The sequence below is a fragment of the Lissotriton helveticus genome, chromosome 10, assembly GCF_964261635.1.
Source record: "Lissotriton helveticus chromosome 10, aLisHel1.1, whole genome shotgun sequence".
NCBI classification, from domain to species: Eukaryota; Metazoa; Chordata; class Amphibia; order Caudata; family Salamandridae; genus Lissotriton; species Lissotriton helveticus.
Window position 1 is genome coordinate 576,659,063 of NC_136071.1, and position 12,094 is coordinate 576,671,156.

The following is a 12,094-nucleotide window of genomic DNA, read 5'->3' on the forward strand; positions in this document are numbered from 1 at the left end:
ACTATACCGCCGAGCCTTCACAAGGAAACGCGGATAACGCTCACGCGACCGGACACTGGGTCGACCAGAGTAGCGAGCGCCCCGTGACTAAAACCTGAACATAGGGGGGGAAAAAAAAATTCAAAACCTGAATCTACGAAAAAAGTAAAAACATTCAAATACTGATACGAAGAGCGCAATGGATTAACAACCTAAACATGCGTGCTAGAATCCGCTTAGTCGAATAGTCTGTACACCATGACGATCCGAAAAGCATCCAAAGAATAAGGGCCACAACCAACTCTTGAAAGAATAAAATGAGGGCACACTTATCTTTGGCTGCGAGCAGCGAAGAAAGTGGAGGAATGGCCAAGGATAAATGACTATGAACCTCCTGGGCTCCCTTAATTGGTGAAACTGGGACATGTCGGACTCTGGTGTTTTGTTGTAATATTCCCATGGTTCCATGGGAATGATAGTTTTTAAAAAAATGGTTTTATTGACTTTAAAATGGCTATCCAGGTGGAGAAAGGATAGCATAATCTTTGCCTCGGGTCCTGACATAGAATTGCCACTTAATGGGGCATAGAAAGCAGTGAATAACCATTTGATTCCAGTGTGACTTGAAGAACTTACTTTAAATATTTAGTCATGCTCACAACCTCGGCAATGCTTATATGAAGTCTCCTTTCCACCGTGCCTGATTTTAGCTTCTCTACCGGGCTGTTTAACTCTTCCTCTGAAGAGTTTGAGTGAACGTATTGGGTAGAGAAGTGTACAGGGATAAGTGAACCAATAATATAATGGTTGGATTCCTCCAGATGTAATGTGAACTCTACTATTTCGTTTTTTCACTGAATTCTTATTATGAAACTTTAGCATGAAACAATGTAAAATTGTGGCTCAGGCAGATGTAATTTTAATTCACTAAACGTCCAAAGTCATTGTGAAAAAAATGGATGTCCGTGCTTGCTTTAAACCACTACAATACTAGAACCTATAGTGCAATAGAATTTTTTTATTTTTTTAATTGGTTGATAAATGTATTTCTGATTCTATTAAGCGGAAGACCTCTAACTCCAGTATTTACTTTATTCTACTGGACAGTGTCATTCTCTGAACACATGTTATTGTGAACAGTCAGTCTGTGTACTAACTAGCGTATGAAGTTTTAGAATGTACTGATCGCTCTACTGTTGAGTTAAAGCATCATTTTGTTTATCATTTATTTCAGTTTATTGCATCATATCAGCCAGTTTAGCTTCTTGTTGCCAAAAAGTTATCATTTAGCAACAAGTGCAGCTTTTCAGCAGCTGAGGTGTGACCTTTCTTGTATTTGCCTTAAGTATACTGCTGTTTGGTACTAATTAGCAGCGTGTTTAAATCTGCCACTCTGTATTTGGTGCCCAAGAACAGTCTATTCAGATCTTTGGTTGCCTGGTTTTCTGCGTGGCTCAACCAGTTTCTTCTATTGCATCTTCCTTTGTGTCCAAAATCTAGAACTCTCAATGTATTTTGCTTTTTGCATAAGCATGCGTTGCTTCAGTTAAGTGTTCGGTAGATCTGTACTTTGGTTGTAGTATGATTAGCTTATTGGGTGATAATTGACAAGATGCAGGTTTATTTATTATGGTTAGGGCTTCCGATATTCTTTAGAAAGCACCAGCATGAAACCCACCTGTCATGTTTTTAGGTGATTTTACCATTTATGTTGGTAAGCATATGGAAATATTTGGATGTGGTAGGTGTTTTGTGGAGTTAGTTTTCCGAGAGAGCTGGCGTTTAATTACCTTGACTTCTAAAAGATTGTTCTTTGTTCTCCTTGTGCGTTAAAACTTTGTTGTTGAAGCCTTTATTTTTAAAGAAAAGGCTTTCCATTTATTCCTTTATCTGATTATTTATTTGCTAGTATTTTGATTAGTCATCTAGTAGTTTATGCAAATGGCGCTTAAGATCTTCAGTGAATATAGCTAGCCGCTATACAGACTTCAGAACCTCATTTAATTTCTTAGCCTAAGATGCACACCACAATATCATTTAACATTTTTGCTAGGTTATTTTATATTATGAACATAAACTATATTCATAACGTTAAAGGTTTTTTGATTGGAGAGGCTCCAGTCGCCAGGGGGTCGTCCTCGTGGTCTTGGGTCACTCGGGCACAGGCCGGGCTTGGCGGGTGCAGAGCGGGCTGGATTTGCGGTTCCAGGCTGGTACCAGGGGTATTGCTGTTGGAGCAGAACCACTGCTCATGGGAAGGTTCAAGGAAGGCAGGCCCTCGGGTTGTCTAGGTTGCAGTCTGCTGGAGACGCCGGAGTTTTGCAGGAGCAGGTTCAAGGATCAACAGGCCTGTAGAGTTCTGGGGCCAAGTCAGTGGGCGTCGTCCTTTTGTTAGAAGCTGCAAGGCAGGACTTCGTGTTTCTTGGTCTTCTTGTTGTGGCAAATCGGGATTTGAGGAAGGAAAGTTCAGGGTGCCCCTAAATACTAAATTGAGGGGCGTTACAGGTAGGGCAAGGGCAGGGACCAATGGGTCACTGTCCTGGGTACGGTACACCCCCTAGCCTGCTCCTCTCCTGTGGGAGGGGGGCAGGAGCCGAGCTGGGATTGGGCAGGGTTCCCCATCTTCAAGATGGCCGGAGTAGTGCTTCACCTCGCCTCTCCCACCTGAGTGGTGGGGTTGGCATATGCTGGCACACCCCCTTTCCTCACTTAGGGTTTTCCGCCAGTCTTCCCGCCAGAGTGGGGGTCAGAACCAGTGGGGGCCAGTTGCTGAGTACTGACTCCGATATGTACAAGGCCAATCCGGAGTACTGGGCTGAAATTTTGACTAAAGTCTTTAATGCCTCTGCAACCGTAGGGTTCCCCAAATCCTGGTCCAGATCGATCATAATCCCTGTGTTCAAAAAAGGGCAGAGGGGAGACCCGAGATGTTATAGGCCTATTTCACTGTTAGACTCCTCTATTAAAATCCTAGGGAAGGTGGTCTTGGCCAGAATAACATCCTGGGCCTCGGAGAATAACATATTGACTGATGTTCAATATGGTTTTAAGGCGGGGAGAAGTACAGAGGACCAATGTCTCAACCGTAATCTAATTATAGCCAAATACACGAGGGCTAAAAGGGGCTCGATCTTCTTGGGTTTTATGGACCTGTCCACAGCCTTTGATCTAGTTAATAGATCTAGGCTGTGGACCGTGCTGCTTAAGATGGGCCTCGATCGTTCACTGGTGTACTTTTTGGCAGAACTGCATAGGGATTTGAATGCTTCTATCAGGCTGACAACAGAGGGGGAAATGCACAGCAAGTTTTAAGTCCAGTAGGGGGGTGCGCCAAGGCTGCATCCTAGCCCCAATGTTGTTCACGTTGTATGTGAACTCGTTGGAGACTGACCTGACGGCAGTCACGCAGGATATTCCGCGCATGGGGGGAATGCCAATTCCGGTGCTCCTCTACGCCGACGATGCGGTTTTACTGGCAAGAACCCCAATTGGACTACAGAGACTGCTTGAATCCTTCGGTAATTTTATGAATAGTCTTGACTTGTTGTTTAATACCGGGAAATCCCACATAATGTCTATGGGGAGTTCAAGAAACCATGTTAAGACTTTTTATTGTGGTACCGAGGTCATTAGCAGAGTAAAGGTATTTACCTATTTGGGAGTTTTATTTGATGATAGGAGTAGCTGGACCCCCAAGCTTACTACAAAATCTAACGCCGTGAGAAGCTCATCGGCTGCAGTACTGGGGTTTGCCAAAAGACTAGGGGGGAAACCAACCGAGGCTATCCTGGCAATTTATAAAGCCAAGACTGTTTCAATTGCAAGGTACGGAGCAGCAATTTGGGGGTTTATTAACTCTGACCGCATTCAAATTGAGGAGAATAAGTTTCTGCGGTCTCTTCTTGGTCTTCCATCGTCTACAGCCACCTATTCCATCCATCTGGAGCTGGGTCTGGGGTACATTATAGATATAATCAAATTAGCACCTATTATGCTCTGGATTAAGATCTGGCTGAATCCGCAACTTTCCCTAAACCGAACAATTATAATGGATTGTCTTAAATTAGATCATGTGAGGGAAATTCAGTGGCTGTCCTACATTAAGAGCCTGGCTGAGAAGCTTGGGCGTCCAGAGATTTTTTCTAGACCAGATTCTCTGTGTATAGCTTATCTAGTGTGGGTCAAGACTAACTTCCTCAGGCTTCGTGAAGCCGAGCGAGAGGCGGTTATGTAAACCTTCAGTAAGGGCCCATGTACTGGTTACCACGTCTCTAAGGCTGGCTCCCTACCTATCGGTTGTAACAAACTGTTTTCACAGATGGTTACTGACTAAATTCCGAGTCAATCAAATATTTATGGTATTATGGGATGTGAAAGGGTGGGGTAGGCCGGAGGACAATCCCCCCTGTAAATGTGACGATCTTTCTCCCCAGGATACTGTACATTTTTTGCTTTTTTGCAGGTTGTTTTCTGTGCCTCGGAAACGGTTTATTACACCATTACTGAAAAAGTGGAACTTTAAACAACACAAACCAGCCCTATTATTCCTTCAAAAGATAGAAACGCCGGAAACTATGTACTGTGGCCAGTTTCTTGGCAGCAGCTGTTAGATTAAGGAGGTCTGGACTGGATGTGTAATGCTGTATGCTATTTCCTTTTAAACAAATTCTTGTACCTGGGAAATATGGCCTTGAAGATTAAATGTAATAGGTCCACTATTTTGAGCTTTTTATGGAAACGTATTTTGTATATAATTGTGCAATTTTAATTTTTCTAAATGTTTTTAATGTTTTTAATTGCTGCATTTTTGTATAGCATACTTTTATGATTTTAATTAATCGAATAAAGTGGATTTGACTTGACTTGAGTACAGCAAATGTTCTGGAGAAGCTCCAGCGCTGCGAGGCCTCAGGGTAGTCTATGCGCTATATAAATATCATTTTCATTTCACATGGGCGGAATGCATTTGAAGCTTCCCCTGCCCATCTTGGGGGAGGAGGCTTGGCACCTCGTCCTTGTATGTGCATTGTTGCGGGTCCAGGAGAGTGAGGGCTCTCCACCCAGGGGTCCAGCAACATGTCTGCTGTGTGGCAGCCTAGGCAGCCCCTCAGACTAGACGTGGATGGTTAGGATTCAGGGGGCATCTCTAAGATGCCCTCTGTAGTGCATTTTACATTAAATCCCTCACTGCATCAGCGTGGGTTTAATGTGCTGAGAAGTGTGATATCAAACTTGTCAGTCTTCAGTGTAGCCATTATGGTGCTGTAGAGTTCGTAATGACAACCTCCCAGCACCATATACACTTAATGGTATCACTGCACTTACAGTGCCCAGGAAGGGCCCTGGATACTGTAGGGGCACAGGGCTCCTGCACCTGTGCCCACACCACTGGCATAGGGCACCCAGCTAGATGGGTGACGTATGCCAGAGCAGTGGGTTTTGTGGGCATGGCCATGTGTGCCATGTCGACTTGTTTGGTTCTGTACTTAGACACTCAGCCTGCAAAGGCAGTGTGTGGGTGTCTGGGTACAGGGCCCCATGAGATTGGCATAATAAGTGCTGCAGCCTTAAGGGTCTTATCTGGTCACCATGCCTTGGGTACATAGGGTACCATTTACATGGGGCTGGCAGGTGGCCAGAGATGCCAATTGGGCTTTAGTTTCAACAGTTTTCAGGGACGGAACACAGGCCCTGCGCACCTGGTTGGCAGGAGCCCAGGGCACACTCAGTCAAAGCACATCAGCAGTTCAGCAAAAAGTGGGGGCATACCAATGCACGAAAGATGGCACTTTCTCACATATTTATACTTATTTAATGAACTCTCCAAGAAACCAGAGGTATTGGGCTCCCTGCTATAGATCACTGCTCGCTAACTGTACCAGAACTGCACTAGGCATGATTTTTTTTATTTCTTGCTGGTGAGTAAATCGTGATGCTTTTCAGCCCAGAACGGTCTCAATCACACTATTATACAACAAATCTGAAGTGTTTAAAATGGTACCAAAAAGACTATTACAAACTGCTGTTTATGGGAAAACATGCTTATTGGAGCGTTCTGCCACTTCCTGAGAGCTGGGGGGTGGAAGAGAGGTGTGGGCTGTAAGTGGAAATTCTGTTGAGGCTTTATTTAAATGCTTGGACACATTCTCACTGTGTTTTCTCTCCCTCTTGCAGAAAGCGTGGATGCCCATCAACGAAGTTTCGATCTAGGAATCCAAATTGGATATCAGCGACGTAATAAGGATGTGTTAGCCTGGGTAAAAAAGCGCAGAAGAACTATTCGTAGAGAGGATTTGATCAGCTTTCTTTGTGGAAAAGTTCCTCCTCCACGTAACTCTAGAGCACCCCCAAGACTGACTGTTGTAGCCCCTAGTCGGGCAACTTCGACAGAAACTAGTTCCTCTGTAGAGACTGATTTGCAGCCCTTCCGGGAAGCCATAGCGCTCCACGGTAACAGTCACTTTTGATTCTATTCACTTTTTTTTTCTTCTTAATGATGTGCTTTTGTTGGGTTTTCTTAACAAACGTGAGATAAAAAATGCATGGAATAGTGTAATTATGTAGCTTTACTAATTCAGATATTTTACTTTAAAGCAATTTTTATTGCGATTCATGATGCTCTATGCTAGCAATTTTCCTAATAGCTTTAGGTTTAGTTGCCTTACATGATGCATGGGCATGTGATGGGGCATGTTTTGCCTTCACTGCAAACTGATCCGTCATATGTAAACCTCTGTTAGCACGAAACAAGTGATTTAATTAACATGCAGAACCATTTCTCCTTATAACATGAGATTGTCAGTGCATTGTGAAGTACAATTTTAAAAGTGCTTGTTTTTAAAGGTGAATTTTGAAGCTCATTCTTCCCAACACCCTGACAAATACGCTGATAGTGAACTAAGAGGCACATCCGTTATGTGCACCCTCAGGATGCTGGGTTCTTAGTCCACATGAACAACACTATAATTTGTTAAATATAACACAGGAGAATGTTTTGTATAGCACACATCCTGAAGTCCTGTATTTCGAAGTTCATTTATATGTAATAAAGAAGAAAAAGGAGGGAAAGTGAAATTAACAAAATTGCCTAGGATCGATTAGTTTGGTATAGTGAGGAAGCCGTGGTTAATCCAGTTTTTCACCCCCCCCCCCCCCCCCAAGCAAACACCGCCCCACCCACCCCCTGTCTATCACCTTGCTAGCATCAATGTGGCTCACATCAGTCCAAACATTTTGGCCCCTGGGAACAATTTTGGGTACTCATGCTTTAAAACCTACTTATAGTTGGTAACACATCAGACTTTAGTGTATCCGGTTGTGCATGGACTTGACTCCTCCCCATCTTGAGCAAACTTCCATACCCGTCTTACATCCTCTCCAACCACTTCTCTCAACCCCCCCCATTAAATTTTGTTTTCTAGTTTAACACCTGAGCACTTTGCTCACAAATGGATTTAAAATGTATATTTGAAAACTTCACTGATAAAGTGCATAAAAATAGGGGAAGTTTTAATAACTGTCTTATAAAGCGTTGGTTTACTTTGTTTTCCTTCATGACTGCCGTGTTAAGGAACTATTTTTAAACGACCTTTTCACTATTCTGGTTGAAATTAGGCAGTAATTGAGTTAGTAGATCTGTTACTCTCTGACTAGAGTAGGTAGTATGACATGACAGTTTGTCGTGGAAGCTGCCGTGTGCGGTCAAAACAGATCTTTACTCTGAGCTCACACCTGAAATTCTCCTTTTTAGGTTTCGCCTGGCGATCCGCTGCGCAGCAGCGTTCGCGCAGGCGAAAACTTTTTACAGTATGGGGCCTTTGTCCCACCTCTCTGTTCCATTGGCTAGCTCCATAAATGGAGGCTAGCCATTGGAACAGAGATGCGTCACTCATTCCCGAGGCGATTCGTGGGCAGTCCGTAGAATTTTTCTCTTTTTGCCCACATGCAATTATATAATATAGCCATGTCTGAACTGGGGTGGCTGAGTGAACTAAAGAATGGTGATGGATTAAACCCAGATCAGTTGACTGGGGGTGAGTGTTTGATTTGTACAAACGCTCCGTCCATCATCCCCTTTTGTATCGCTTTGTTCGCCCTAAGTGTGGCAGGGTATGCTCAGACGTGAGTCCCTTGTTCACTTGGCCACTGGATTCAAGATAGCCTGGCTGATGAGGATTATGAATCCGAAACCGGTCCCAGGATGCTTGTTTCCGGTCCAGGGAAGACATGGCTTGGCAGTTTGGGCTGGACTGTTCCCAGGAGGCACAGGGTCAGACTGATTTGCATATAGCCATGTTTGAACAGGGGTGGCTGAGTGAACTAAAGAATGGTGATGGATTAAACCCAGATCAGTTGACTGGGGGTGAGTGTTTGATTTGTACAAACGCTCCGTCCATCATCCCCTTTTGTGTCGATTGTTGACTTGCCATCTGCCAGATAAGAAGGAAAAAAATGACAGCTCCAGCAGGGTGTTCAAGAGGTTGTTCGGAGAGACACATAAACATGTGCAGATGTCGACGTGAATATTAGCTAGAACTCAAGAGTGTATGGTGATGTTGCTCCGTAGGCAGGGACCAAAAAAGAGTATCTGATGGGCGGGGGCATGGGCTGCAGATGATCACCATTGCAGTACATTTCTGCTATCTGCAAGTTTCTGCTACATAACCTTTTTCATTTTCAAATGTTTTTTCATGTTACCCCGTATGCTACCTGTGCTTTAGACCAACCAGGAGGGACCTCTTGCTAGGATGCAGAATCCTGCATTCTGCCACTCGAGCTTGGGTCTCCATCCCAAAGCAATATGGAAGCACGTGCAGGCAATTAAGGTTGAGGTGATAAACATTCTCTATAACCTGACAGCGTGGCCACCACGCAAACCTAATATTCCGCAAATGACTAAATCTATATCTTATAGAGAGCCCATCAAGGACACAGCCACTTGTCATTGGCTTACTGGAGGGGATAGTTCAGACATAGGCTAACCCAGTCGAAGCAAAAGTTTGGATACTTGCACTTGTAATAAAATGCAACCTACAGTACTGATCTATTCACTTGTCCACCTCACCTCTTCTCATTTGTCGGGGGTAGGGGGTGACAGGCCTACACAAGCGTTGCATGGGGTGGCCTTTTCTGCTTTGGCTGTGATCCTGCTGAAACATTTCGTATTTTTGTTTTTACTAAGTTATATTACTGTCATTTTCTGAATGTGAATTTAATCTAAATTCACTCTCCCACAGAGAGCTATGGTGCCGATCATTGGCCTACTTGGATTTAACACACACTGGGTCAGTCGTGCCTTATCTATCGCATTAAAGAGCTAGGACTCGAATTGGCCTTATTGTCTCTTATAGTACTGCTCCTTTAATACAAGAAAACTTCCATGAATTCACTGCTTTCGGGAGCAAGTTTTGGAAGAAAGCACACCATTTCCACAGGCTGTCAGTATCGGGTCAGTTTAACTCCAGTCGGGGATCATTCCACAGAAATATGCAGCAGTGGTTGGTAGGATAACATTCCTTTATGGCCTCGGAGACTAGCTGCACCTCACACTGAACGAACGGTAACCCCGTCCAAAGTGCCTGTGAGATTTCTTTGGTTATTTTGTTCGCACCCCTCCTTCAAGAAAACTGTTTTAGGGTGTCGTTGGCAATGGGCTTTCTGGGTATCTATAAATGCGACAAGGAAGATCTCAGTTTTTGTCTTGGATTCTTGGCACATTGTGTGATTCCCGTCAATTAATAGTGGTGCCGTCAGCAGTTTTATTGCCTATTGAAGGTAGAATGCGGAGCGCGCTTAGAAACCAGCTTCGCTCGGAGTTTGTGAGCTACGTACTACTGTTAAACGTTGCTTCGTATGAAATTAACGTGAAAATGTTTGCGCATAACGGTGATGCACCTGAAACAATCGTGTGCGTTTTTCTCCACACCCACAACCCCCCCCCCCTCCCCCCCCCCCCCCCCCCCCCCTCCACCATTATTCGGTACGTTAAATCGCGGGATATTTTTCCCTGAATCCTTTTGCTGATGACAATTACCTCCTCTGAGGGACAGCTGGCAAAGAGCTGCCAATTTGTCAGTCATTTAAATAAAGTAGGTGATTGAGTAAACTTATGCTCGTGATTTACGTGTGATCGGCACTTGCACCTTCGAAATCAGGTAAGGCCAACTCTGCCTGTCATCCTTCCGATGTCATTATGCCGTAGTAACTCCTGCTGTCTGTTACGCTTATACGCGAGAAACTGTTGCGTTAAGGGGACACGTTATCAGTGACCTTTAGTTAATATAAAAGGAAATACTTTATTTAAGTAGCATTGGGCTTCAGGGGTTCACATATTGGCTCTGTGTGTGTGTGGCTCTGTGTGTGTGTGTGGGGGGGGCTCTCTGTGTGGGGGGGCTCTGTGTGGCTCTCTGTGGGGGTGGGGGTGCAAATCCAATAGGTCTCGCATTTGCGAGAGATTAAGCTATTGACATTGTAAATGGCAATGCCATTTATCTTCTTTCAAAACCAACACATAAATAAAAAAATTGTCATTTACAATGCCAATAGCTCTAACTTTTCCAAAGGCGAAACCATTGCATTGTAAATGCTTGTTGAGAGGTGAAAGCGTAGGTTTTTCGTTCTCGCCCATGGAGTGGTGATGGGGGAGCCCGAGGAAGCCAACCCACAAATATAGTGCGCATTGTTTGCCTTGGTACCCTTTACCATCCTATTGGTTAATATCTGATTGGACTATCAGGAACCCGATTTCCATCCGTGCCTTTCTAGCCTTGCTTCTCCTGTGTCTGTTCACCCCCACTGCTGCAGTGCTGTAAGGTTGTTTCATAGGTCCCGAACAGTTAATCTCCAGCCCCTTACTTCTGATTTCCCCCTTAAGCTTCCAGGCGGTAATAACCCACTTTACTCATCTGTAGTATCTTGGACAGATGCCAGTCTCGCTGACCCCTGGTACGACCTAAGGCAACAATTGTGCCCACATCCTGCTCCGGAGATGAAATGGGACAGTGGCTAGGTCAGTAGGTCTGGTTTTCTGCCTTATTTACTAATGTTTCAGTAGCAGAGTTCCTGCTGGACAGCAACAGCTTCCAGACTGCCAGATCACAGCAGAGTTGCAGGCCCTCTGTTAATATGCTAGGAAAAGGAGCCAGCGTACTGTCATCTTTGCACTAACGACAACAAAACTTGATTTTGTGTTGTCCTACTTTGATGCATAAGTTATATTTTGTTTGTCCCCCCCCTTACTTTATTATGCTTTTAATACTTTGTCGTTTGAGTAAGATGATACAGAATAATAAACAAGCATTTACAATGCAATGGTTTTGCCTTTGTTAAAGTTAGAGCTATTGGCATTGCTCTTGACATTATTTTTATTTATGTTTTTTTTTTTAACATAAATAAATGGCATTGTCATTTACAATGCCACTAGCTTTATCTCTCGCAAATGACACACACAAACACACACAGAGCCCCCCCACACATACACCCACACAGAGCCCCCCCCACACACAGCCACACAGAGCCCCCCCACACACACAGCCACACAGAGCCCCCCCACACACACAGCCACACAGAGCCCCCCCACACACACAGCCACACAGAGCCCCCCCACACACACAGCCACACAGAGCCCCCCACACACACAGCCACACAAAGCCCCCCACACACACAGCCACACAAAGCTCCCCACACACACAGAACCCTCCACACACCCACACAGAGCCTTCCACAGACACCCACACAGTACAAGCAGGCAACAGGGGCACACGGAGGCACAAGCAGGCAACAGGGGCACACGGAGGCACAAGCAGGCAACAGGGGCACGAAAACGGAGGCACAAGCAGGCAACAGGGGCACGAAAACGGAGGCACAAGCAGGCAACAGGGGCACACGGAGGCACAAGCAGGCAACAGGGGCACACGGAGGCACAAGCAGGCAACAGGGGCACACGGAGGCACAAGCAGGCGACAGGGGCACAAACTGAGGCACAAGCAGGCAACAGGGGCACACGGAGGCACAAGCAGGCAACAGGGGCACACGGAGGCACAAGCAGGCAACAGGGGCACACGGAGGCACAAGCAGGCAACAGGGGCACACGGAGGCACAAGCAGGCAACAGGGGC

General features: G+C 45.1%; 1 protein-coding gene across 1 annotated transcript in view; it reads left to right on the top strand.

The window, feature by feature from the left end:
• HAPSTR1 (HUWE1 associated protein modifying stress responses) overlaps positions 1 to 12,094 on the top strand; it is a 65,112-nt gene that overhangs the window by 23,655 nt on the left and 29,363 nt on the right. Inside the window, exon 3 of the mRNA XM_078663109.1 lies at positions 6,154 to 6,429. Within this exon, the coding sequence (XP_078519235.1) occupies positions 6,154 to 6,429 (276 nt within the window). The remainder of the gene's footprint in view (positions 1 to 6,153; positions 6,430 to 12,094) is intronic.